The sequence below is a fragment of the Rissa tridactyla genome, chromosome 26 (genome assembly GCF_028500815.1).
Source record: "Rissa tridactyla isolate bRisTri1 chromosome 26, bRisTri1.patW.cur.20221130, whole genome shotgun sequence".
Taxonomy (NCBI): Eukaryota; Metazoa; Chordata; class Aves; order Charadriiformes; family Laridae; genus Rissa; species Rissa tridactyla.
The window spans coordinates 1,168,687-1,187,628 of NC_071491.1; the positions used below are offsets into that span (position 1 = coordinate 1,168,687).

Here is an 18,942-nt window from a genome sequence, read left to right on the forward strand (position 1 = left end):
CCTCCCCCGTTCTCTCCGGGGTCGACGGTTCCGCAGAGACCCCGGGGGGGAGGGCTAGACGGACCCGGCACGCTCGGTCACCTGACGGGGGCCTGGCGCCGCGGCCCCGCCCTCTTCCGGTGGTAAACCAGTGAGAAGAGGCGTCCAGAGCGGCCACTTCCGGTAATGGGGGGGCACCGAGAGGAGGTGGTGACCAGAGCGGCAGCGCCGAGAGGAGGGCGGCCCCTGCCGGCGCGGGGGCTCTAGGGCAGACTGGGGGGGCACTGGGACACACTGGGAGTTACTGGGAGGTAATGGGGGTCACTGGGGCAGACTGGGGGTCACTGGGGCAGACTGGGGGACACTGGGACAGACTGGAGGGAACTGGGGGTCACTGGGGGGGGGAACTGGGACAGACTGGGGGGCACTGGAGCAGAGTGGGAGGGGCACTGGACACACTGGGAGTTACTGGGGGACACTGGGGCAGACTGGGGGGGAACGGGGGGGGAACTGGGGCAGACTGGGGGACACTGGGAGGTAATGGGAGCCACTGGGACAGACTGGGGGAGGCACTGGGAGAAATATGGGCTGGACACAGGAGCATACTGGGAGTGACTGGGATAAACTGGGAAGGACATCAGAACATACCGGGGGGGGGGAACTGGGATGAACTGGGGGGCACTGGGTCATACCGGGGGGGGAGGAACCGCTGCGCACCACACTGCCTGGAACGCACTGGGGAGGAACTGGTCTATACTGGGGGCCACGGGGGAGAAGGAACTGGGGCGGACAGGGAGCCAGAGAACATACTGTGGGAGACACTGGGATGAGAAGACGGGGCTTTACTGGGAAGCACTGGATGTACTGGGGGGAAAAATGGAGCAGACTGGGAGCACTGGGTTGGGGGGAGACTGGGGGCAACTGGGAGGCAGTGGGGGAGCTGATACTGGGCATACTGGGGGGCACTGGGAAAGGGGAAACTGTGCATACTGGGAGACATGGGACAGGGAGCTGGGTGTACTGGGAACACTGGGATTGGAAACTGCTCATACTGGGAACCATGGGACAGGGAACTGGGCATACTGGGATTGGGAACTGCTCATACTGGGAGACATGGGACAGGGAACTGGACATACTGGGATTGGGAACTGCTCATACTGGGAGACATGGGACAGGGAACTGGGACATACTGGGATTGGGAACTGCTCATACTGGGAACCATGGGACAGGAAACTGGGCAGACTGGGACTGGGACCTGGTCGTTACTGGGAACACTAGGGAAGGGAACTGGGCATACTGGGAGCTCTGGGGCAGGGATCTGGGCATACTGGGCACACTGGGATTGGGACCTGGCCATACTGGGAACCCTGGGGCAGGGAACTGGGCATACTGGGAACCACGACACCGCTAACTGGGCACACTGGGCCTCCATGGAGCTACAAACTGGTACAAACTGGTCACACTGATCGCATGCCCACCTAGCCCAAACTGGGAACACCCCCCTCCCATCCCAGTTTAACCAGTAACCACCAACTGGGAGGGGGTGTTTCTACCGCTCTCCATCCCAGTTTAACCAGTAAGCACTAACTGGGGGGTGGGGGGGTGGGTGTGTATTTCCACCACACTCCCATCCCAGTTTAACCAGTAAACACTAACTGGGGGGGGGGAAGGTCCACTGGTCCCCCATCCCAGTTTAACCCGTAAGCACTAACTGGGGGGGGGGGGGGGGGGGGGGGATGTTCCCAACCACTCTCCCATCCCAGTTTAACCAGTAACCACTAACCCGCGGGGGGGGGGGGGGTTGTTTCCATTGCCTTCCCATCCCAGTTTAACCAGTAAGCACTAACTGGAAGCGGGGATGTTTCCACTGCCCTCCCATCCCAGTTCAACCAGTAACCACCAACTGGGAGGCGTTTTCCACCGCTCGTTACCCTTTAATCAAGACCTGGGGGGGGGAAAGGGGGGGGGTGGGGGGGCAGAAAAAGAAGGGTGGGGGAGCCCCCCCCGCCCCCGGGGGGGCAATAAATAGGGGGGGGCTGGGCAGGGAGGGGAAGGGGGGGGGGGGGGGAGGGGGGAGGGGTTGGGGGGGGAGTGGCGAGTGGGGGGAGGGGCGGGGGCTACTTGAGGCAGCGCTCGAAGTAGGTGGCCCCCACGTAGCCCCCCCGCAGCGAGCGCTGCACGTTCTGCTCGAAGAGGCGGGCGGTTTGCTCTGCAGCACCTCGGCCGCCTCCTTGTTCAGGGGGGTCCTCGGGGTTCGGCTCCCTGCCCGGGGGGGGGGGGGACACGACATTGGAGGGGGGGGGTACTCCCTAGTAAGGAGGGGGGTCTTAAGGAAGGGGGGGCACCCCCAGTTTGGGGGGGGAGCGCCCCCCCTTTCTTCTTTTTTCTCCCCCTTTATAACTCCCCCCACTTCCAACATCATTCAGGCATCCCCCAGTGCCCACTCCCGGGGGGGGGGAGGGGGAAAAAAGGGGGGGACACCCCCCCAAGTTATGGGGGGGGACATTGGGGGGGGTCTTAAGGAAGGGGGGCATCCCCAGTTTGGGGGGGAGCACCCCCCTTTCTTCTTTTTTCTCCCCCTTTATAACTCCCCCCCCTTCCAACATCATTCAGGCATCCCCCAGTGCCCACTCCCGGGGGGAGGAAAAAGGGGGGGACACCCCCCCAGTTATGGGCGGGGACATGGGGGGGTCTTAAGGAAGGGGGGGCACCCCCAGTTTGGGGGGGTGCCCCCTTTTTTCTTCTCTCTCCCCCCCTTTATTCTCTCCCCAGCATCATTCAGGCACCCCCCCCCAGTGGGGGGGAAGTGGGGCACCCCCCCCAAACTTTGTGCCCCCTCCCCCCCCTTAATGCCCCCCCCCAATGCGCCCCCAGGACTCCTTAGTGCCCCCCCCCAACATCCCCAGGACTCCTTAGTGCCACCCCCGAATACCCCTTAATGCCCCCCTCTATTTCTCAATGCCCCCCCAATACCCCCTTAATGTCCCCCCCCCCAATCCCCCCCCCATACCCCTCAGACATCTTAATGCCCCCCCCCCCGCCCCTTAGTGCCCCCCTCAATATCCTCAGGACACTCTAATGCCCCCCCAATACCCCCCCCAAATGCCCCCCCCCCTTAATGCCCCCCTACTCCTTCATGCCCCCCCCAGTACCCCCCCCACTCTCCCCATATTCCTTAATGCCCCCCCCCCCAATACCCCCTTAATGCCCGCCCCCGGGACTCCTTAATACCCCCCCCCCCAAGACTCCCTACTCCTCCCCCATTCCTTAATGCCCCCCCCCCCCAATTTCCCCCCTGTACTTTTTAATGCCCCCCCCATTACCCCTTGGGACCCTTAATGGCCCCCCCCCCGGAGCCCCCCCAATATCCCCCCCGGCACAAATTCCTCCCCCCCCCATAACTACCCCCCCGCCCCCATATCCCCTGTAATAACCCGAAATCCCCCCCCCCCCCCCCCCCGCCCATAACACGCCCCCCCCGGGGGTGGATCCTGCCCCCTTTCCCCCCACCCCCCGGAGTATTAACCACCCGCTGTCCCCCAGAAGTGACCAAGTGTCCTCAGGGCGTGTCCCCAGGCCACCGGGGGCCACCTCAGGGTGTCTCTGGGCCACCTCGTAACATCCCCAGGCCACTGGGGGGCCACCTCAGGGTGTCTTTGAGCCACCTCAGGGTTGTCCCCTGAGCCACCAGGGGCAACCTCATGGTGTCCCTGAGCCACTGGGGGCCACCTCAGGGTGTCTTTAGGCCACCTCATAATGTCCCTGGGCTACCAGGTGCCACCTCATGGTGTCCCTGGGCCGCTGGGGGCTACCTCATGGTGTCCCCTGGGCCATCTCATGGTGTCCCTGGGCAACCTCGCGGTGTCTCTGAGCCACCAGGGGCCACCTCAGGGTGTCCCCAGACCACCTCAGGGTGTCTGTGGGGCCACTGGGTGCCCCTTTGAGGTGACCCAAGCAGCACCAGGTTGGCCCCAAAAAGTGTCCCAAGACCCCTGGGGTGAACCCAGGGATTGTCTCAAGGCCACCAGGTGCCACCAGGAGGTGTCCCCCAAGGCCACCAAGGGCCCCTAGGACATGTCTCAGGGCCACCAGGTACCACCTCAAGGTGTCCCAAGGCCACCAGGTGCCACCCTGGGGGTCCCTCAACATCACTGAGGGCCCCTAGGTCACGTCCCAGGGCCACCAGGTGCCACCACGGGGCCTCTCAACATCACTGAAGGCCCTTAGGAGCTGTCCCCAAGGCCACCAGGTGCCCCCAGCAGGTGGCCCAGAGCCACACTGGGTGTCCCCCACCCAGAGGCACATGCCCCCCAGCGGTGCTCACCAGGAAGAGGTACTGCAGGCCGTAGATGATGGAGTTTATCGTCAGGACGGGCTTCCAGTCCTCTCTGGGGACAAGCCAGGCGTCAGCGGGGGGGACACCGGGGGACACCACAGAGGTGGCCGTGGCCACCTCCAGGTGACCATGGTCGCCCCCATGCCCACACTCGAGGTGCACGGGGCAACCATTTGCCCCTTTGTCCCACCCTGCCAGGTGTACAGGGACAGACGGGGACCCGGATCCAGCTGTGGCTACCCCGGAGGTGGCGGTGGCCACCCTGGGGTGCGATGGTGGCCCACCTGAGGATGTTGAGGCAGACGTTGCCCTCCAGGTCGATGTTGGGGTGATAAACCATCGTCTCGCACTTCACCTTGGGCGGGTCGTGGGGGTAGCCCTGGCCGCCCTGGGCCGACCTAGGGAGTGGCCACAGTGTCACAGCTCCGTCCCCTGGTGGCCACCGGTCACGTCTTGGTGGCCTCCAGCCCCTACCCCAATCCACAGGGCGGGCCACCTGGTTTCCAGTCACGTCTTGGTGGCCACTGGTCTCACAGTGGTGGCTGACAGCCCCCTGGACCCTGCCCCCCAACCCACAGTCATGTGACTGCTTGTCGTGTCTTGGTAGCCACTAGCCACGTGTAGGTGGCCACCAGCCCCCACCCAATCCACAGGGCAGCCATCTGGTTTCTAGTGATGTCTTGGTTGCCACTGGTCTCACAGTGGTGGCCAACAGCCTCTGGTCCCAGTCCCAACCCACGTGGTGGCCACAAGTCATGGCTGGTCACTTTCTGGTGGCCACAGGTCAGGTTTCAGTGGCCATCTGCCTCCTGCTCCCACCCACGGGACAAGCTCACAACTGTGGGTCACATCCGGGGTGGCCACAGGTCCCACCTTGGTGGCCGCCACCCCACTGCTGACACCCCCAGCCCCCCCGGGGGTGGAGTCAAGCGGCCACTGGTCCCCATCTTGGTGGCCCTGGGAATGGGTGTTAGTGGCCACAGGATGTCCCCCCACACCCAGTGCAGGACTGACCTTAAAACTGAAGACGAATTTCCCTCCCTTGTAGAAGCCCTGCGGGAGAGACAGATGTCACCGGGGGTGGGGACAGGGGACATGGAGGGGGGGGGGGGACACCAAGGGACAACTGGGGGACAAAGAGGGGGGATGGGAGAAGGATGGGGGGGGACCCATAGGGAAAGGGAGGGGGGGCCACAGGGGAACCCCAAGGGACACAAGGGTCTTCTGAGGGGACAGAGGGGTGACAGAAGGGGACACGGGGACAGGGGGACAGCATAGGGGACACCAAAATGACATGGGGGGGGACAACAGGGGGCAGGTGGGGGGAACCAGGAGGACACAGCGGGGGACAGGAGTGAGACAAAGGGAGACGGGGGACCCCAGGGAGGGATGCAGGACCCTGGGGGTGAGATGGGGGGGTGACAAGGGGACGCAGGGGTGACAAAGGGGCAGGGGAGGTGGCGGCGGGGGGGTGACAGGGGACCCCAAATGACACAGGCAGGGGACAATAGGGGGCAGGTGGGGAGAATGAGGAGGACACAGGGGGGACAGGATGGGGATGAAGGGAACGGCGGACCCCAGGGTGGGATTGGGGGGGGTGACAAGGGGACACAGGGGTGACAAAGGGACAGGGGGGGTGGGCGGGGGGGTGACGGGGAGGTGACAGAAGACCCCAGATGACACAGGGGGGGACACAATAGGGGGCAGATTAGGAGAACCAGGAGGACGCAGGGGGACAGGAGGGGGATGAAGGGAACGGGGGACCCCAGGGTGGGACACAGGACCCCGGGGGTGGGGAGTGGGGGGGGGTGACAAGGGGACAGCGGGGGGTGGCAGGGGGGTGACACCACCTCGTCGGGGCAGATGAGGAGGCGGAAGTGCAGCAGATCGTCCTGGTCGGAGAAGTCAATCTCACAGGTCTTGGGCAGGTTCAGCTCGTTGATGTCTATGGGGGGGAGGGGGGGACACGGGTGACACATGGGGACACGGAGACATGGCTGGGGCTACCACAAGCCCACACCCCTGGCTGGGTCACCCCAGGCCCCGTGGGGCCTTACTGGGACCAGTGTCCCTCTGCCCTTGTGGAGCCGCTCTAGGACTAGACCTTCACCCCGTGTGCCCCCCACCGGGGCCTAACTGGGACCAGTCTGTGCCCCCCCCACTGGTCCCTACTGGGACCAGTCTGTATGACCTCACCAGGGCCTTACTAGGACCTGCCCATGCCCCCCCGCCACTGGGAACCTACTGGGACCAGTACGCTCCCCCCACTGGGGCCCTAATGGGACCTGTATGCTCTTCCCCCACCAGTGGCCTTACTGGGACCAGCCCATTCCCCTACACCAGGGCCCTACTGGGACCAGTGTGGGTGACCCCACTGGGGCCTTACTGGGACCTGCCCATTCCCCACCCTGGGGCCATACTGGGAGCTGCCCATGCCCCCCCACTGGGAACCTACTGGGACCAGTACGCTCCCCGCACTGGGGCCCCTAATGGGACCAGTGTGGGTGACCCCACCAGAGCCTTACTGGAACCAGCCCATTCCCCCACTGGGACCAGTATGTTTCCCCCCGCCAGGGCCCTACTGGGACCAGTAAATTCCCCACACCAGGCCTTACTGGGGCCAGTAAGTTCCCCTTTATGGCAACCAGCCCATTCCCCGCACTAGAGCCTTACTGGGACCAGTACACTTTCCCCACTGGGGCCCTACTGGAACCAGCCCGTTTCCCCCACTGGGGCCCTACTGGGACCAGCCCACATACCCTACTGCGACCAACACATTTCCCCTACTGAGGCCTTACTGGGACCAGTACGTTCCCCCCACCAGGCCCTATTGGGCCCAGCCCATTCCCCTGCACCAGGGCCTTACTGGGACCAGTGTGTCTCCCCCTGCCAGGGCCCTACTGGGACCAACCCGTTCCCCCCACTGGGGACCTTACTAGGACCAGTACGTTCCCCACCACCACCAGGGCCCTACTGGGACCAGCCCATGTACACTACTGGGACCAGTAAGTTCCCCACACCAGGCCCTACTGGGACCAGCCTGTTGCCCTCACTAGAGCCTCACTAGGACCAGTAAGTTCCCCCTTACTGCGACCAGCCCACTCCCCGCACCAGAGCCTTACTGGGACCAGTACATTTCCCCCACTGGGGGCCCTACTGGGACCAACACATTTCCCCCACCGGGGTCTTACTGGGACCAGTACCGTTCCCCCCCACCACCAGGCCCTACCGGGCCCAGCCCGTTCCCCCCCCGGCCCCACTCTCTCCCATTGCGGCCTCACCAGGCCCAGGCCCAGGCCCCCTCCGCCCCCCCCGGGGTCTTCCCAGTCCCGGGGCCCCCCCGGTGAGGCCCGTTCAGTCCCGGGGCCCCCCCGTTGCCCGCCGTCCGGTCCCCGGTGAGCCCCGACGGGGGGGGGGGGGGGGGGGGGTGGGGCCCCCGCCGTCCCCCGTTCCCGGTCACCTTTCTGGATGCGGAGCTGGGCGGCCGAGGCCTTTTTGCTGGTGCCCTTGGTGCCGCCCGCCGATTCCTCCTCCTTCTTCTGTTGCTTCAAGGAGAAGAGCTTGATCATCCCTGCCGGGCCGAACCGAGCCGGGGGGGGCCGGGAACCGGGCCGGGGGGCCCCCCCCGGCGGGGAGGAGGGGGGGGGGGGGGCTGCTGGGGGGGACGGCGGAGGGAACCGGAGAACCGGAGCGGCGGGGTAAGGGGGGGGGGAAACGGCGGCGGCTCCTCTGAGGCGATCGGAGACGGCCGGCGCCGCTCGGCAATTTCCGGAAAGGCTTCGGGGCCTCTTCGGGGATTTCCGGCGAAAGTTCGGGTCCTTCCGGAACAGCTTCGGGTCCTTCCGGAAGAACTTCGGACCTTTCCGGAAGAACTTCGGCTCCCCTTAGTGTCTCTTCGGAAAGCCTCGGCTCTTTCCGTAAGCTCCCCCCCTTTCCGTATCCCGCCCTCCTCCCACCAGCCAATCCCGCGCAAGAGGGCGTAGCTTGAGGCAGTGGGCAACCAATGGCGGAGAGAAGGTGGGGCTTCGCAGACCTCCCCCACCAGTGGGCGCCGCCATGTTTGCCATGGACGCCGCCATGTTTAGAGGCCCCCCCCTCCCAGAAGCTCCATACTGGCACTAGTCTCTCCCCTCCCAGTACGGCCAGTGGCTCCCAGTCCAGCCCCAGTTTAGCTTCAGCTCCCCCGGGGGGTGGGGAAAGGGTGAAGATGGAAGCAGGGGGCGCAGGGGAGGGAGGAAGTTGAGACAATGGCTTTATTTCTCCGATCGATGCAGACGGGGGTGGATGGGGACAACCCCACGTCCCTCCTGGAGGTCCCCGCTGCCCCCCATCGGGGCCGGGGGGGGGGGGACACACAGATCATGGCGGCAAGGGGGAGCCTTCAGCCTCGTCCAGGGGGATGGCGGGCGGGAGGAGGCAGGAGGAGGAGAATTTGCGGTCGCCGAAGGCGGCGCTGAGGCGGGCGTCGAGGAAGCGCTGCAGGCCCAAGATGGACTGGACATCGGCCTTGTCCTGGGGAGGGGGGGGGGAGAGGGGGTGAGGAGGAAGAAGAGGAGCAGGGAGGGAGAGGAAGACAGGGAACGGGGAGGGGAAGGAGGAAGAGGAAGGAAGGCAGGGGGGAGGAGGAAGATGGGGGAGTAAGAGGAGGATGGGGGCAGGGGGGAGGAGGAGGAGGAAGATGGGGAGCGGGGAGGGGAAGGACGAAGAGGAAGACGGGGGAGCAGGAGGGAGGAGGAGGAAGTAGGGGGGGAAGGTGGGAGAAGGAAGAAATGGGGGGGGCAGGGGGCACCTCCTGGCACACAGGGGGACCCGGCCACACCCTGGTCCAGGGGACAAAAAAGGGGGGGACCCCAGGAACAGAGTGACAGGGACAGCCCGGACAAGGGACTCTGGGGAAGGAGGGGGGGGACGACACACAAGGGATCCCCGGGAAGGCGGGGGGGGGGACACAAGGACCCCCCCCGCACCTCCGCAAGGCAGCTGAACTGGCGGATGAGGCTCCAGACGTCGCGGGCGAACTCCTCGGGGCAGGCGTAGGGGGGGCCCAGCTTCTCCTGCAGCTTGGCCCGGATCAGCGTCAGGTCGATGGCGTCCTGAGCCGCCTGCTAGAGGGATTCGGGGGGGGGGGGGGGCAGAGAGGCCAAAAAAAGGGTAAAAAGGGATCCCAAGCGAGGGATCCCCCCCCCGCCTTTTTTTTTTAGGGATGCTTCTTCCCCCCCGGCCTCGCGGGACTCACCGGCGCACTGGAAAGGCGATGGAGGGGCCGGCAGGGCTCGTGGCACAGCAGCTCCAGCAGCACGTACTCGCATTTCTGGGGGTGGGGGGGGGGGGAGGAATATCAGGATCACTCGATCCCTTTCGTGATCCACCAGATTCCCACCCCCCTCCCCCCCCCCCGCCCCACACATACCCACTGATCCGTGGGGCAGAGCTTTTGGGGCGGCCCCTCCTGGAAGCCGTGGGGGAGGTCGTCGCTGGGGGGGCGGCAGGTCCTGGCACAGCAGACACTGCCACTCGGGGCTGTGGGAGCGGGATCGAGTTGAGGGATCCGGTGGGCCCTTCCCTCTCCCGGCTTCTTCCCGGTGCCAGGATCGGGCCCCGGAGCTCCCCAGCATCGGGGATGCAGAGCTCCCCCAGATCAGGGATCAAGGGGACAGGGGGGGAGTGGATCCCACAGGATTTTGCATCAGCTGGAGGGGGGATCCCAGCGGGATCGGGGCCAGGAGGGAAGGGGGGATCCCAGCTCCCCAGAGATCAAAGAGATCCCAACTCATTCCAGATTAACACCCTGTGGATCAGGGCGGATCCCCAAGGGATCCAGGGTGCTGCAGAGATCCCCAGGTGGAGCCAAGACCTAGAATGGATCCCGGAGGGTCAGGGACAGAGGAGGAGCTCGGGTTCCCACAGGATTTGGGATCAAGGGGTAGATCCCAATGTGGAGGAGGGCTGGGGGATCCTAGAGGATCCGGGTTCAAGAGATGGATCCCTCCGTGCCAGAAAGCAGCCCCCCCCAATCCGCAAGGATTGAGACCAGATCTCCAGGGATCACAAGGCGGTTCCTGCGTGGATCTGGTCCATAGGGAGGGAAGATCCCAGGAAAAAAAAAAAAAAAACACCACCAACAAAAAAAACTCGGGATCCAGTAGCAACCAAGGACTGGAAAACATGGCAACGAGTCCTTCAGAGCAGGGATCAGTGGATCCCAAAAGACACCAATGGATCCCAAAAGACACCACCGGATCCCAGGGGAGAGCCGTGGGCAAGGTCTCCCAAAGATCCTGCAGTGGCCACGGATCTCTGTGTTGGGGAGGAACTGGATCTGGGACAGGCAGATCCCAGAGGCCAGGGATTGCTCCAGGAATCCAGTGGGCCCAGAGGATCCACCCTGCAAGGAATTTGGGGCGGGGGGGGAGAGGGGCAGCAATTCCACCCCCGTCCTGGGACAGGGAAGCAGCAGATCCCCTGGGAGATAAGTGGATCCTGTGGGAGACCAGGTGATCCCAAAGATCTGGTGGCTCCGGGCGATTTTCGGAAGATGCAGGGAGCAGATCTCCGAGATCCTCTGTCGTGCCAAGGGACAGTAACACCCCCAGCACGGGGGGATCCCAGTAGATCCTGGGAGATCTACCAGTGCCAGAGGGGTCCCAGGGGGATGGCAGAGGAGCAGCGACCCTCGGGGACAAGAGATCAGTAGATCCCAGGGACGCAGGGAGGTGACAAGTGGATCCCAGTGGGTCCCCGGGGATCTGGCCTACCTGGGGACCTCCTGGAGGGCAGGGAGGTGACAATCGAGGTGGTAGCAGCGCTCACAACGGTCACACATCACCACGGCCCCGGCCTGGCAGCAGACGCGGCAAGAGGAGACGCTGGGGACAGGGGTGGATCCCTGATCCCCCCCCAAGGATCCGGTGGGTCCCAGCACCCCGGAGTGCTCCGGGATCAGCCCCACAGGTTTGGTGTCCTGGGTGTCCTCGATGGCCGCCTCCTGCTGCTCCTCCTGTGAGGAGGGGGGGAGCAGAGTGAGACAGAGGGACAGGGAGGTGGGGGACAGAGGGAGGGGACACCCACCTTGACGATGGGGACGGGGGGTGGCGGCTGCGCCCCCCGCTCGATGACGATGAGGCTGAAGTCCTCGGCCGAGGTGCCAGGGAAGACGCGAAAGACTGGGGGCTGCGCCGCCCCCGAGAGATCCAGGTCCAAGCGCTCCAGGCTGACCCGAGGCACCTTGCAGAGGAGGGTGCTGACGGGGCCACCGGGGGGGCGGCTCCTGGGGGACATTGGGGCGGGACAAGATTTAAGGGTGAGCCCCTCAAACCCCCGGGTAGATTTCCATGGGGTCCTGGTCCCTTCGGGACAGGGAGCAACAAGAGGCAGGGCACCCAGACACGCTGCAGGACAGAGGGGACAAGGGACAGAGGGACCCCAGCCACCCCCTGGTACAGGAAGACCCCAGGAAGAGAGTGACAAAGGTCAGGGGGACAAGGGACAGGGGGACCCCAGCCACCCCCGGCACAAGGAACCCCAAGAACAAGGGGACAAGGGACAGGGGGACCCCAGCCACCCCCTGGCACAGGGGAACCCCAAGAACAAGGGGACAAGGGACAGGGGGACCCCAGCCACCCCCTGGCACGGGGGAACCCCAAGAACAAGGGGACAGGGGGACCCCAGCCACCCCCTGGCACAAGGAACCCCAAGAACAAGGGGACAGGGGGACCCCAGCCACCCCCTGGCACAAGGAACCCCAAGAACAAGGGGACAAGGGACAGGGGGACCCCAGCCACCCCGTGGCACGGGGGAACCCCAGGAACAAGGGGACAAGGGACAGGGGGACCCCATCCACCCCCTGGCACAGGAAGACCCCAGGAAGAGAGTGACAAGGGTCAGGGGGACAAGGGACAGGGGGACCCCAGCCACCCCCTGGCACAGGAAGACCCCAGGAAGAGAGTGATAAGGGTCAGGGGGACAAGGGACGGGGGACCCCAGCCACCCCCTGGCACAAGAAACCCCAAGAACAAGGGGACAAGGGACAGGGGGACCCCAGCCACCCCCTGACATGGGGGGAGCCCAGGAAGAGAGTGACAAGGCTCAGGGGTACAGAGTGACAAGGGACAGGGGGGTCCCCGGCAGGGACCCAGCCACTCCCCCTGGTAGAGGGGACAAGAAGGGGGGACCCCAGAAGAGGGTGACAGGGCCATCCTGAACAAGGGACCCTGAGGAAGAGGGTGACAAGGGACAGGATTTGGGGGGGGGTGTGTCTCACAGTTGTCCCTGGACAGAGGGACAAGGGGCAGGGACCGTTGGGTACAGGGTGACAAGGGACAGGGGGGACATCCCGGGGCTCCATCTTCTGCCCCCTCAACTCGCTGTCTGAATGTGTGCCCCCCCCTACCCACCATCATTGTCATTACCGCTTAATGAGCAGCTTCTTAACGAACTTCTCCTCCTCCTCCTCCTCCTCCCCCCCAGGAGGATGAAGGTGCTTTTTCCTGTATAATGAGGTCATCAAAGCACCTTGGGGGGGCCCCAGGCACTGCCCCCACCCGCCCCCGAGCCCCAAAACTGGGAGACCTCCTGGGATAGAGCCCCACTACCTGGGGACGATGACAGGGACATGGTGGCCCTGTCCCCTATGCCTGTGTATGGAGTGACAGGGGACATGGGGGACTGCGGCCCACCTCTGGGTACGAGGTGACAAGGGTGGGGGAGAACCCCAAGTATGGGGGGAGAGGGTGTCCCTGCCACCCCCTGGACATGGGGTGACAAGGGATGGGGTCCCTGGTGTCAGGTGACAAGGAAACGAAGTGCCAGGTGTGGGGTGACTGGGGACAGTGCTAAGCCACCCCCGGGGACAGTGTGACAGGGGTCTCAGGCGTGGGGTGAGAGGGGACAGCTAGTTGGGGGGGGGGGTGTCCAAAGCCATCACCCCAAGGCACAGGGTGACAAGGGCCAGCAGATCTCTGGGGACAAAGGGGACAGGGGATGTTCCCCCAACTCACCTCTTCGCTCCTGTGACAGCGGCTTCAGGGGGGCCGTTGGCTGCTGAGAAAAACCCACATCAGGGGCCTTCGTTCCTTCCCCCCCCCCATCCTCCTCCCCGTGTCACCCCCCACTCACCGAGCTCAGCACCCACAGCCGTGTCCCCAGGGCTCTCAGCTGTCTGCGGGTGAAGGTGGGGGGGCGACAGGTCGGGACAGCCCTGTCCCTCAGTCCCCAGGGGAAACTGAGGCAGGGTGGGCATCCCCAGCGCCCCCCCACCGCTCTGGGGGGCACCAGGGGTCCCCTGTCCCTCCTCTGTCCTGGTTTGGTGGCCCAGAGGGGACAGCAGGAGGGGACCGGGAGCATGTTGCCCTTTTGCTCACCACCATGGCTTGCAGGGGACCCTGGAGAAGAAAGATTGGGGAACGGGGGGCCATTATCAGGGTGGGGGACACCCATGGGTGCAGGACCCCCCCAAAAAATGCCACCTTGTGCCCCCCCGAGGTACCTGCGAGGGGCTGGTGGTGGGGCTGGGGCCACGGGGGCTAGCGGCCGGCGGCTGGGGGCTCAGGGACGGCGGCGGGAGGCTCAGCTCCGAGATGATGGTGCCTGTCAGGGAGACAAGGGGGGGGGGTGTCACGGGGGGGTCCCCAAGGGTGTCCCCAGGGGTGTCCCCTCCCCGGGGGGCCTCACCAAAGGTCTCAGCACTCTTAGTCCAGGCATTGGGGTCCCACTGGAATTTCATGTCACCCTGCGGCTCCACGGGGTCCACGATCATCTTGAGGGCACGGTGGAGCTGGAAGGAGATCTAGGGGACACAGGAGGGGCCTTGTCACAACGCAGGGACACATGTGACAACGTTCTGGGGGTGCCTGTCACAACACGGGGAGCCCAAGGGGATGCGTGGCAGTGGCCCACAGACACCCATCATGTCGTGGCGACACTGAGGGGACGCACGGCAGCACCCTGGGAATGCTTGTCCCATCACAGGGATCCTGAGGGGACACATGGCAGGACACTTGTCACATCAGAGGGACCCTGAGGGGACATGTGGCAGCGTCCCAGGGGCAGCTGTGACATTGAGGGGGCCCCAAGGAGACAGGCTGCAGTATCGCAGGGGCACCCGCCACACCACAGGGACACCAAGGAGATGCCTGGCAGCACCCTGAGGGTACCCGTCACATCATGGTGACCCCGAGGGGACACACAGCAGCATCCCGGGGCAGCCACCATGCCACAGGGACACTGAGGGAACACATGGCAGGACACTGGGGACACCTGTCACATCACAGGGACCCCATGGGGACACGTATCAGCAGCCCCAAGCAGCCACCGTGCCACAGGGACCCCCAGGAGACACATGGCGGCACCCCAGGGTAGCCACTGTGCCACAGGGACCCCAAGGGGACACATGGCAGCATGCTGATGCACCCACCGTGCCACAGGGACCCCGAGGGGACACGTGGCAGCATCCATCACACCGTGGGGACTGCAACAGGACCCACCACGGAACCCCAAGGGGACCCAATGTGGCACCCATCAGACCACAGGGACTCTGAGGGAACCCCCAACGGCAGAGGGAGCACTCGTCACACCATGGGGACCCCCCCAGGGGACCCAGCATGTGCCAGGGACAGCACTGCAGCACCCTGGGGACACAGATGGGGACAAGCCACCTCACGAAAGACCATCTTCTGTCTCCACTTTGCCCCACATCTGCCCCCCAACAGGGGGCCTGGAGGAAAGCGGAGCCCAGGGGATGCAGCACAGCCCGGCGCTTGGCTTCCCCACTGGTCCCAGTGATGAGGGTCCCCAAGAAGGCGTCCCGGGGGGTCCCTGCCCCAGGTGAGGGGTTCAGGAGGGTCCGTGGGGGGGGTTTAAGGGAGTCTGAGGGGGGCGGAGCGTGGTTCTGACCCCTGGGTATCTCACCAGCTTCTTGGAGAGCAGCAGAGCGGTGCTGTTGTCACTCTCCAGCGCCCAGGAGGCGAAGCGCAGGACGTGCTCCTGGTGCCGCTGCAGCTTGGTCATGGCCCAGTGCTGCCGCTCCAGCTTCTCCTGCTGCCCCTCCGTCAGCTTCTGCCAGGCGAGGGAACAATGTCACGTCAGGGCAGAGGGACGGTGACAGGGGGTGGCATTCACATGGCGTGTCACCCCCCCCCAGGCTCACCTGGGCGTCATTCACCAGCACCTTGCCCCGTTTGTTGAGCTCCTTCATGATCTGGAGGATGGCCATCTTCACGTCCACCTGCACCCTCTTCTGCACGTCCGTCATCTGCCGGATGCTGCGGGCAAAGAAGGAGTGAAGGGCCAGGGGTGGGGGTAAACTACCCCCGTCAGGGGGCAAATAATTCCCGTGGCGGGGGCAGATAATTCCCTTGGGGACGTACAAGCTGCGCACTTCCTTGGTGGAGCGCTGCAGGTTGGCGTGTTTGTCCCCCAGGCGCTTCACCAGCGTCGCCAGAGTCTTGCGTTGGTTCCTCACCGCGTCCTCCAGGAACTGGTACCTTGGGGGGGGGGGGGGGGGGGGGGGGGCAGGGGTGTGACAATGGGCCAGGAAGGGGTGACAACGCGCCTCGGGGAGGCGGGGGGGGGGGGCGCCCCACTGGGGGCAGCCCCCCATAGCAGCGACACCAAAATACCCCCCCCAGACTCCCAGAGCCACCAGAGAAGGAACCAACTTGAAGGAGTTTAACCTGCTCAATGCTTATTTACTGTCCTCGTTAACTCGTTAGCCCTTAACAATCTAATTAATTTGGGTTAAGGAGCTGGCTGAGAACAAACTCATCAGCCACAACGCTTCAACATAATTAACTGCTTAAACTGAATTATGCATCAAAAATAATATAACGTATCAATCAGGTAAGTAACTAGCTACCCGCTCAAATAATTAATCAAACTAATTATCGATTCAACCAGGAAATTTAATTAGTTTGAGAATAAAACCAGTCTACTTAAAAAAAAAAAGAGAGTTAAAAATCAACCTAATTGAAATAACTAAGAAGGTAATTACATTGATTTCCCATGACTCCCAAATTAGGTATTTCCAATTCCTTAAAACCTAAAAGCAACTTAAGTCCCTCAAACCAGCCAGTCTGCTAATTAGCAAATTAACTAATTAGACAACCTATCTATTTGGTTAAAAACAAAAATTAACCAAAATTAACACTCTGCCGGGTCAATCCCTTCAGTAGTCGGCCAACTAATAACGAACAAACTTCACTTTTAAAATCAGTAACTAATTGATGAGAATAATTAGCCGGCAGGCTAACTTCAGTTCTTTTCCAATAACTAATTAATGAGTTTAGTTCGTTATCTACCTTCTTAGATATTCATTAAACACACATTTAAGACGACAAGATGCGCAAGCGACCTTTTCAGTGGATAAATCATTTTATTTAGCTATCTGACTTACCTTAAATCACTGTTTCTAAGGGCTAACAAGCAGAACAACTGATTCAAGCGATAATTAACCATAAAAATCAGTGTTAATTAAATTAATTACTGCCGATGCCCACTCACTGGTGGTCCTTGTGCACGTTCAGCTGGCAGTCCCGGCAGGTGAGTGTGTCACACGTGTTGCAGAAGAGCACCAGCGGCTCATGCTTGTGCACAGAGCAGTACACGGCGCGCTCCCTCTCCTTCGCCTTGACACTGCCTGCAGGGACAACGCCGTGACATCACTGTGATGTCACCATGATGTCACCAGCAGACAGTGGCAGCCACTGGAGGAGTAGGTGTCCCCTGTGGGACAGGTATGGCCACGGTGGTGGCACCTCCAGATGCGCCCGGGGATGCACCGGCCACACTGTCACCACCTTGGAAAGGTTGGTGACAGCAGGGTGACAAGGAGGGTGACATCATGGTGACAAGGAGGGTGACAAGGACGGACCTGTGGCCCGGACCGTGTGGTCCTTAGTGTACTTGACCCTCTGGTGGGCCTCCACGCAGGTCTCGCAGAGCGGCTCCGAGCACTCCACACAGTAGCTGGTGGCCAGCGCGTTGTCCTCACAGCTAGTGCAGCACTGGGGGACACAGCGTGGGGACGCCAGGCTCAGCCAGCTGTGGGGAGCTCACTTCATCCTAATTAACCGTTAATTAAGCATTAATGATGCGTTACCTGACTGGATTCCTGGCTGGCAGCAGCATCTTCAGCCTTGCTGTCCTTCAGAAAGTAGTTCTCCACAACATCCTTCAGGTCACACTGGTGTTTGCAGATGGGACAGCTGACCACTGCGGGGAGGGGAGCGGTGGGGGGACATCAGGGGTGGCCCGGGGTCACCCTTGTTGCCACCATTTGTCACTAGAGATTCCCCTCATGGAGCCATGCAGTGCCTTGCACCTGCCAAAACCGTGGCAGCTCTTTAGCGGGGTGGGAGAAGGAAGAAACCAGAAGATCCTGGGCCCTGCTGGTGACACAAAGACCTTGGAGACCTCCAAAACCAGAGTTCCCCCCACGGCCTCAGGGCTGTCCCCGATGTCATCGCAGGAGGGTCAGTGCCTCAGGGGGTCCCACAGAAGGTCCAGCAGCAACCCAGGTCACCTACGGCTTTTTTCCAGAGCCAAACCACCAGTTTTCTCCCAATATCCACCGTGAGCCTCCACGGTGACTCCTTCTTGCTCGGGTCCATCATCCACCAGCTGCTGATCTACCCTTCCTCCTCCTCCTTCTCGCCTCAGGAGACGGCGCAGAGGCGGTTGAGATGCCATCTCCCACCAGCGGCGAGAGGATGTGGCGCTTTTGATCTCTCCGGAAGGCAGCTGGGGTCTGCCCACAGATGATCCAAGGCTCCTTTACCCCCCTCCCCCCAAAAGCCCCCCAAAGCCCCCAAAGCATCCCGCAGGGCCTCTTCGAACCCGCCCCCCCGCCAGGCTCCTTTAACTCCTCTTAACGCTACTTCAACCCCCCCAAGCCTCTTTTAAGCCCCCCCCCAAAACTACTTCAAGGGCCCCCCCAAGGCTACTTGAAGTAGCCACCCCCCCCCCCCCCCCAAGGATACTTCAAGGCCCCCCCTCCCCAGGGCTACTTCGAGCCTCCCCCTCGGCTCCCTTAAACCCCCCCAGACTCCTTCACCCCCCCATCGCAGGGCTCATCGCCCCCCTCCCCCCCCGCCCTTGCCTCACCTAGCCCACCCGGGGCGGGGGCGGCGGCCGGGCCCGGCGCAGGCCTCAGGCACTCCCGGCAGAGCGAATGGAGGCAGGGCAGCAGCCGCGGTTCCCGCTCGGCTTTCAACCGCTCCCGGCAAACGCCGCAACGTTCCAGCAGGTCCAAAGAATCCGGTCGCTTCCCGGCGGGCTCCACCGCCGGACCCGACATGGCTGCCGCCGCCCCCCTCAGTCCCCCCAGCCAGCGGCTCGCGAGACCCCGCGCGCAGGGGCCCGCCCCCCGCCTTCTTCCGGAAGCAGCCAATCAGCGCCCGCTGCGCGACGAGGAGGCGGGGATAATCCGAGATTGACGGGAAGGGCAACCAATGGGAGCGGCGGGTGGGAGAGAGGCGGGAAGGAGTCGCTACGTAAGGAGCGCGGAGGCGGAGTTAAAGGGACCGGGCCAATCAGCGCGCTCAGTGGGTGGAGGCCACACCTCATTTAGCCAATAGACATCTGGAGAGCGCAGACTGACAGCACATAGGGATAATCCGCTTCTTCCAAGTGCT

At 63.3% G+C, this 18,942-nt stretch overlaps 2 protein-coding genes across 2 annotated transcripts; both read right to left on the reverse strand.

Moving 5' to 3' along the window:
• Positions 1-2,067: 2,067 nt before the first annotated feature.
• UBE2M (ubiquitin conjugating enzyme E2 M) lies at positions 2,068-8,186 on the reverse strand. The gene is given in 7 exon segments (XM_054183607.1): positions 2,068-2,183; positions 2,186-2,241; positions 4,273-4,367; positions 4,600-4,703; positions 5,330-5,368; positions 6,166-6,260; positions 7,776-8,186. Coding segments are annotated over 7 exon segments (585 nt in total). The 5' UTR covers positions 7,885-8,186; the 3' UTR covers positions 2,068-2,096.
• A 364-nt stretch (positions 8,187-8,550) lies between these two features.
• On the reverse strand, positions 8,551-18,692 carry TRIM28 (tripartite motif containing 28). Its single transcript, XM_054183627.1, is given in 20 exon segments — positions 8,551-8,827; positions 9,283-9,417; positions 9,552-9,626; positions 9,726-9,797; positions 9,799-9,835; positions 11,071-11,312; positions 11,384-11,582; positions 12,724-12,801; positions 13,312-13,351; positions 13,430-13,667; positions 13,669-13,695; positions 13,800-13,900; positions 13,985-14,099; positions 15,221-15,367; positions 15,459-15,573; positions 15,679-15,795; positions 16,811-16,946; positions 17,181-17,313; positions 17,409-17,521; positions 18,413-18,692. Coding segments are annotated over 20 exon segments (2,466 nt in total). The 5' UTR covers positions 18,606-18,692; the 3' UTR covers positions 8,551-8,674.
• Between the last annotated feature and the right edge of the window lie 250 nt (positions 18,693-18,942).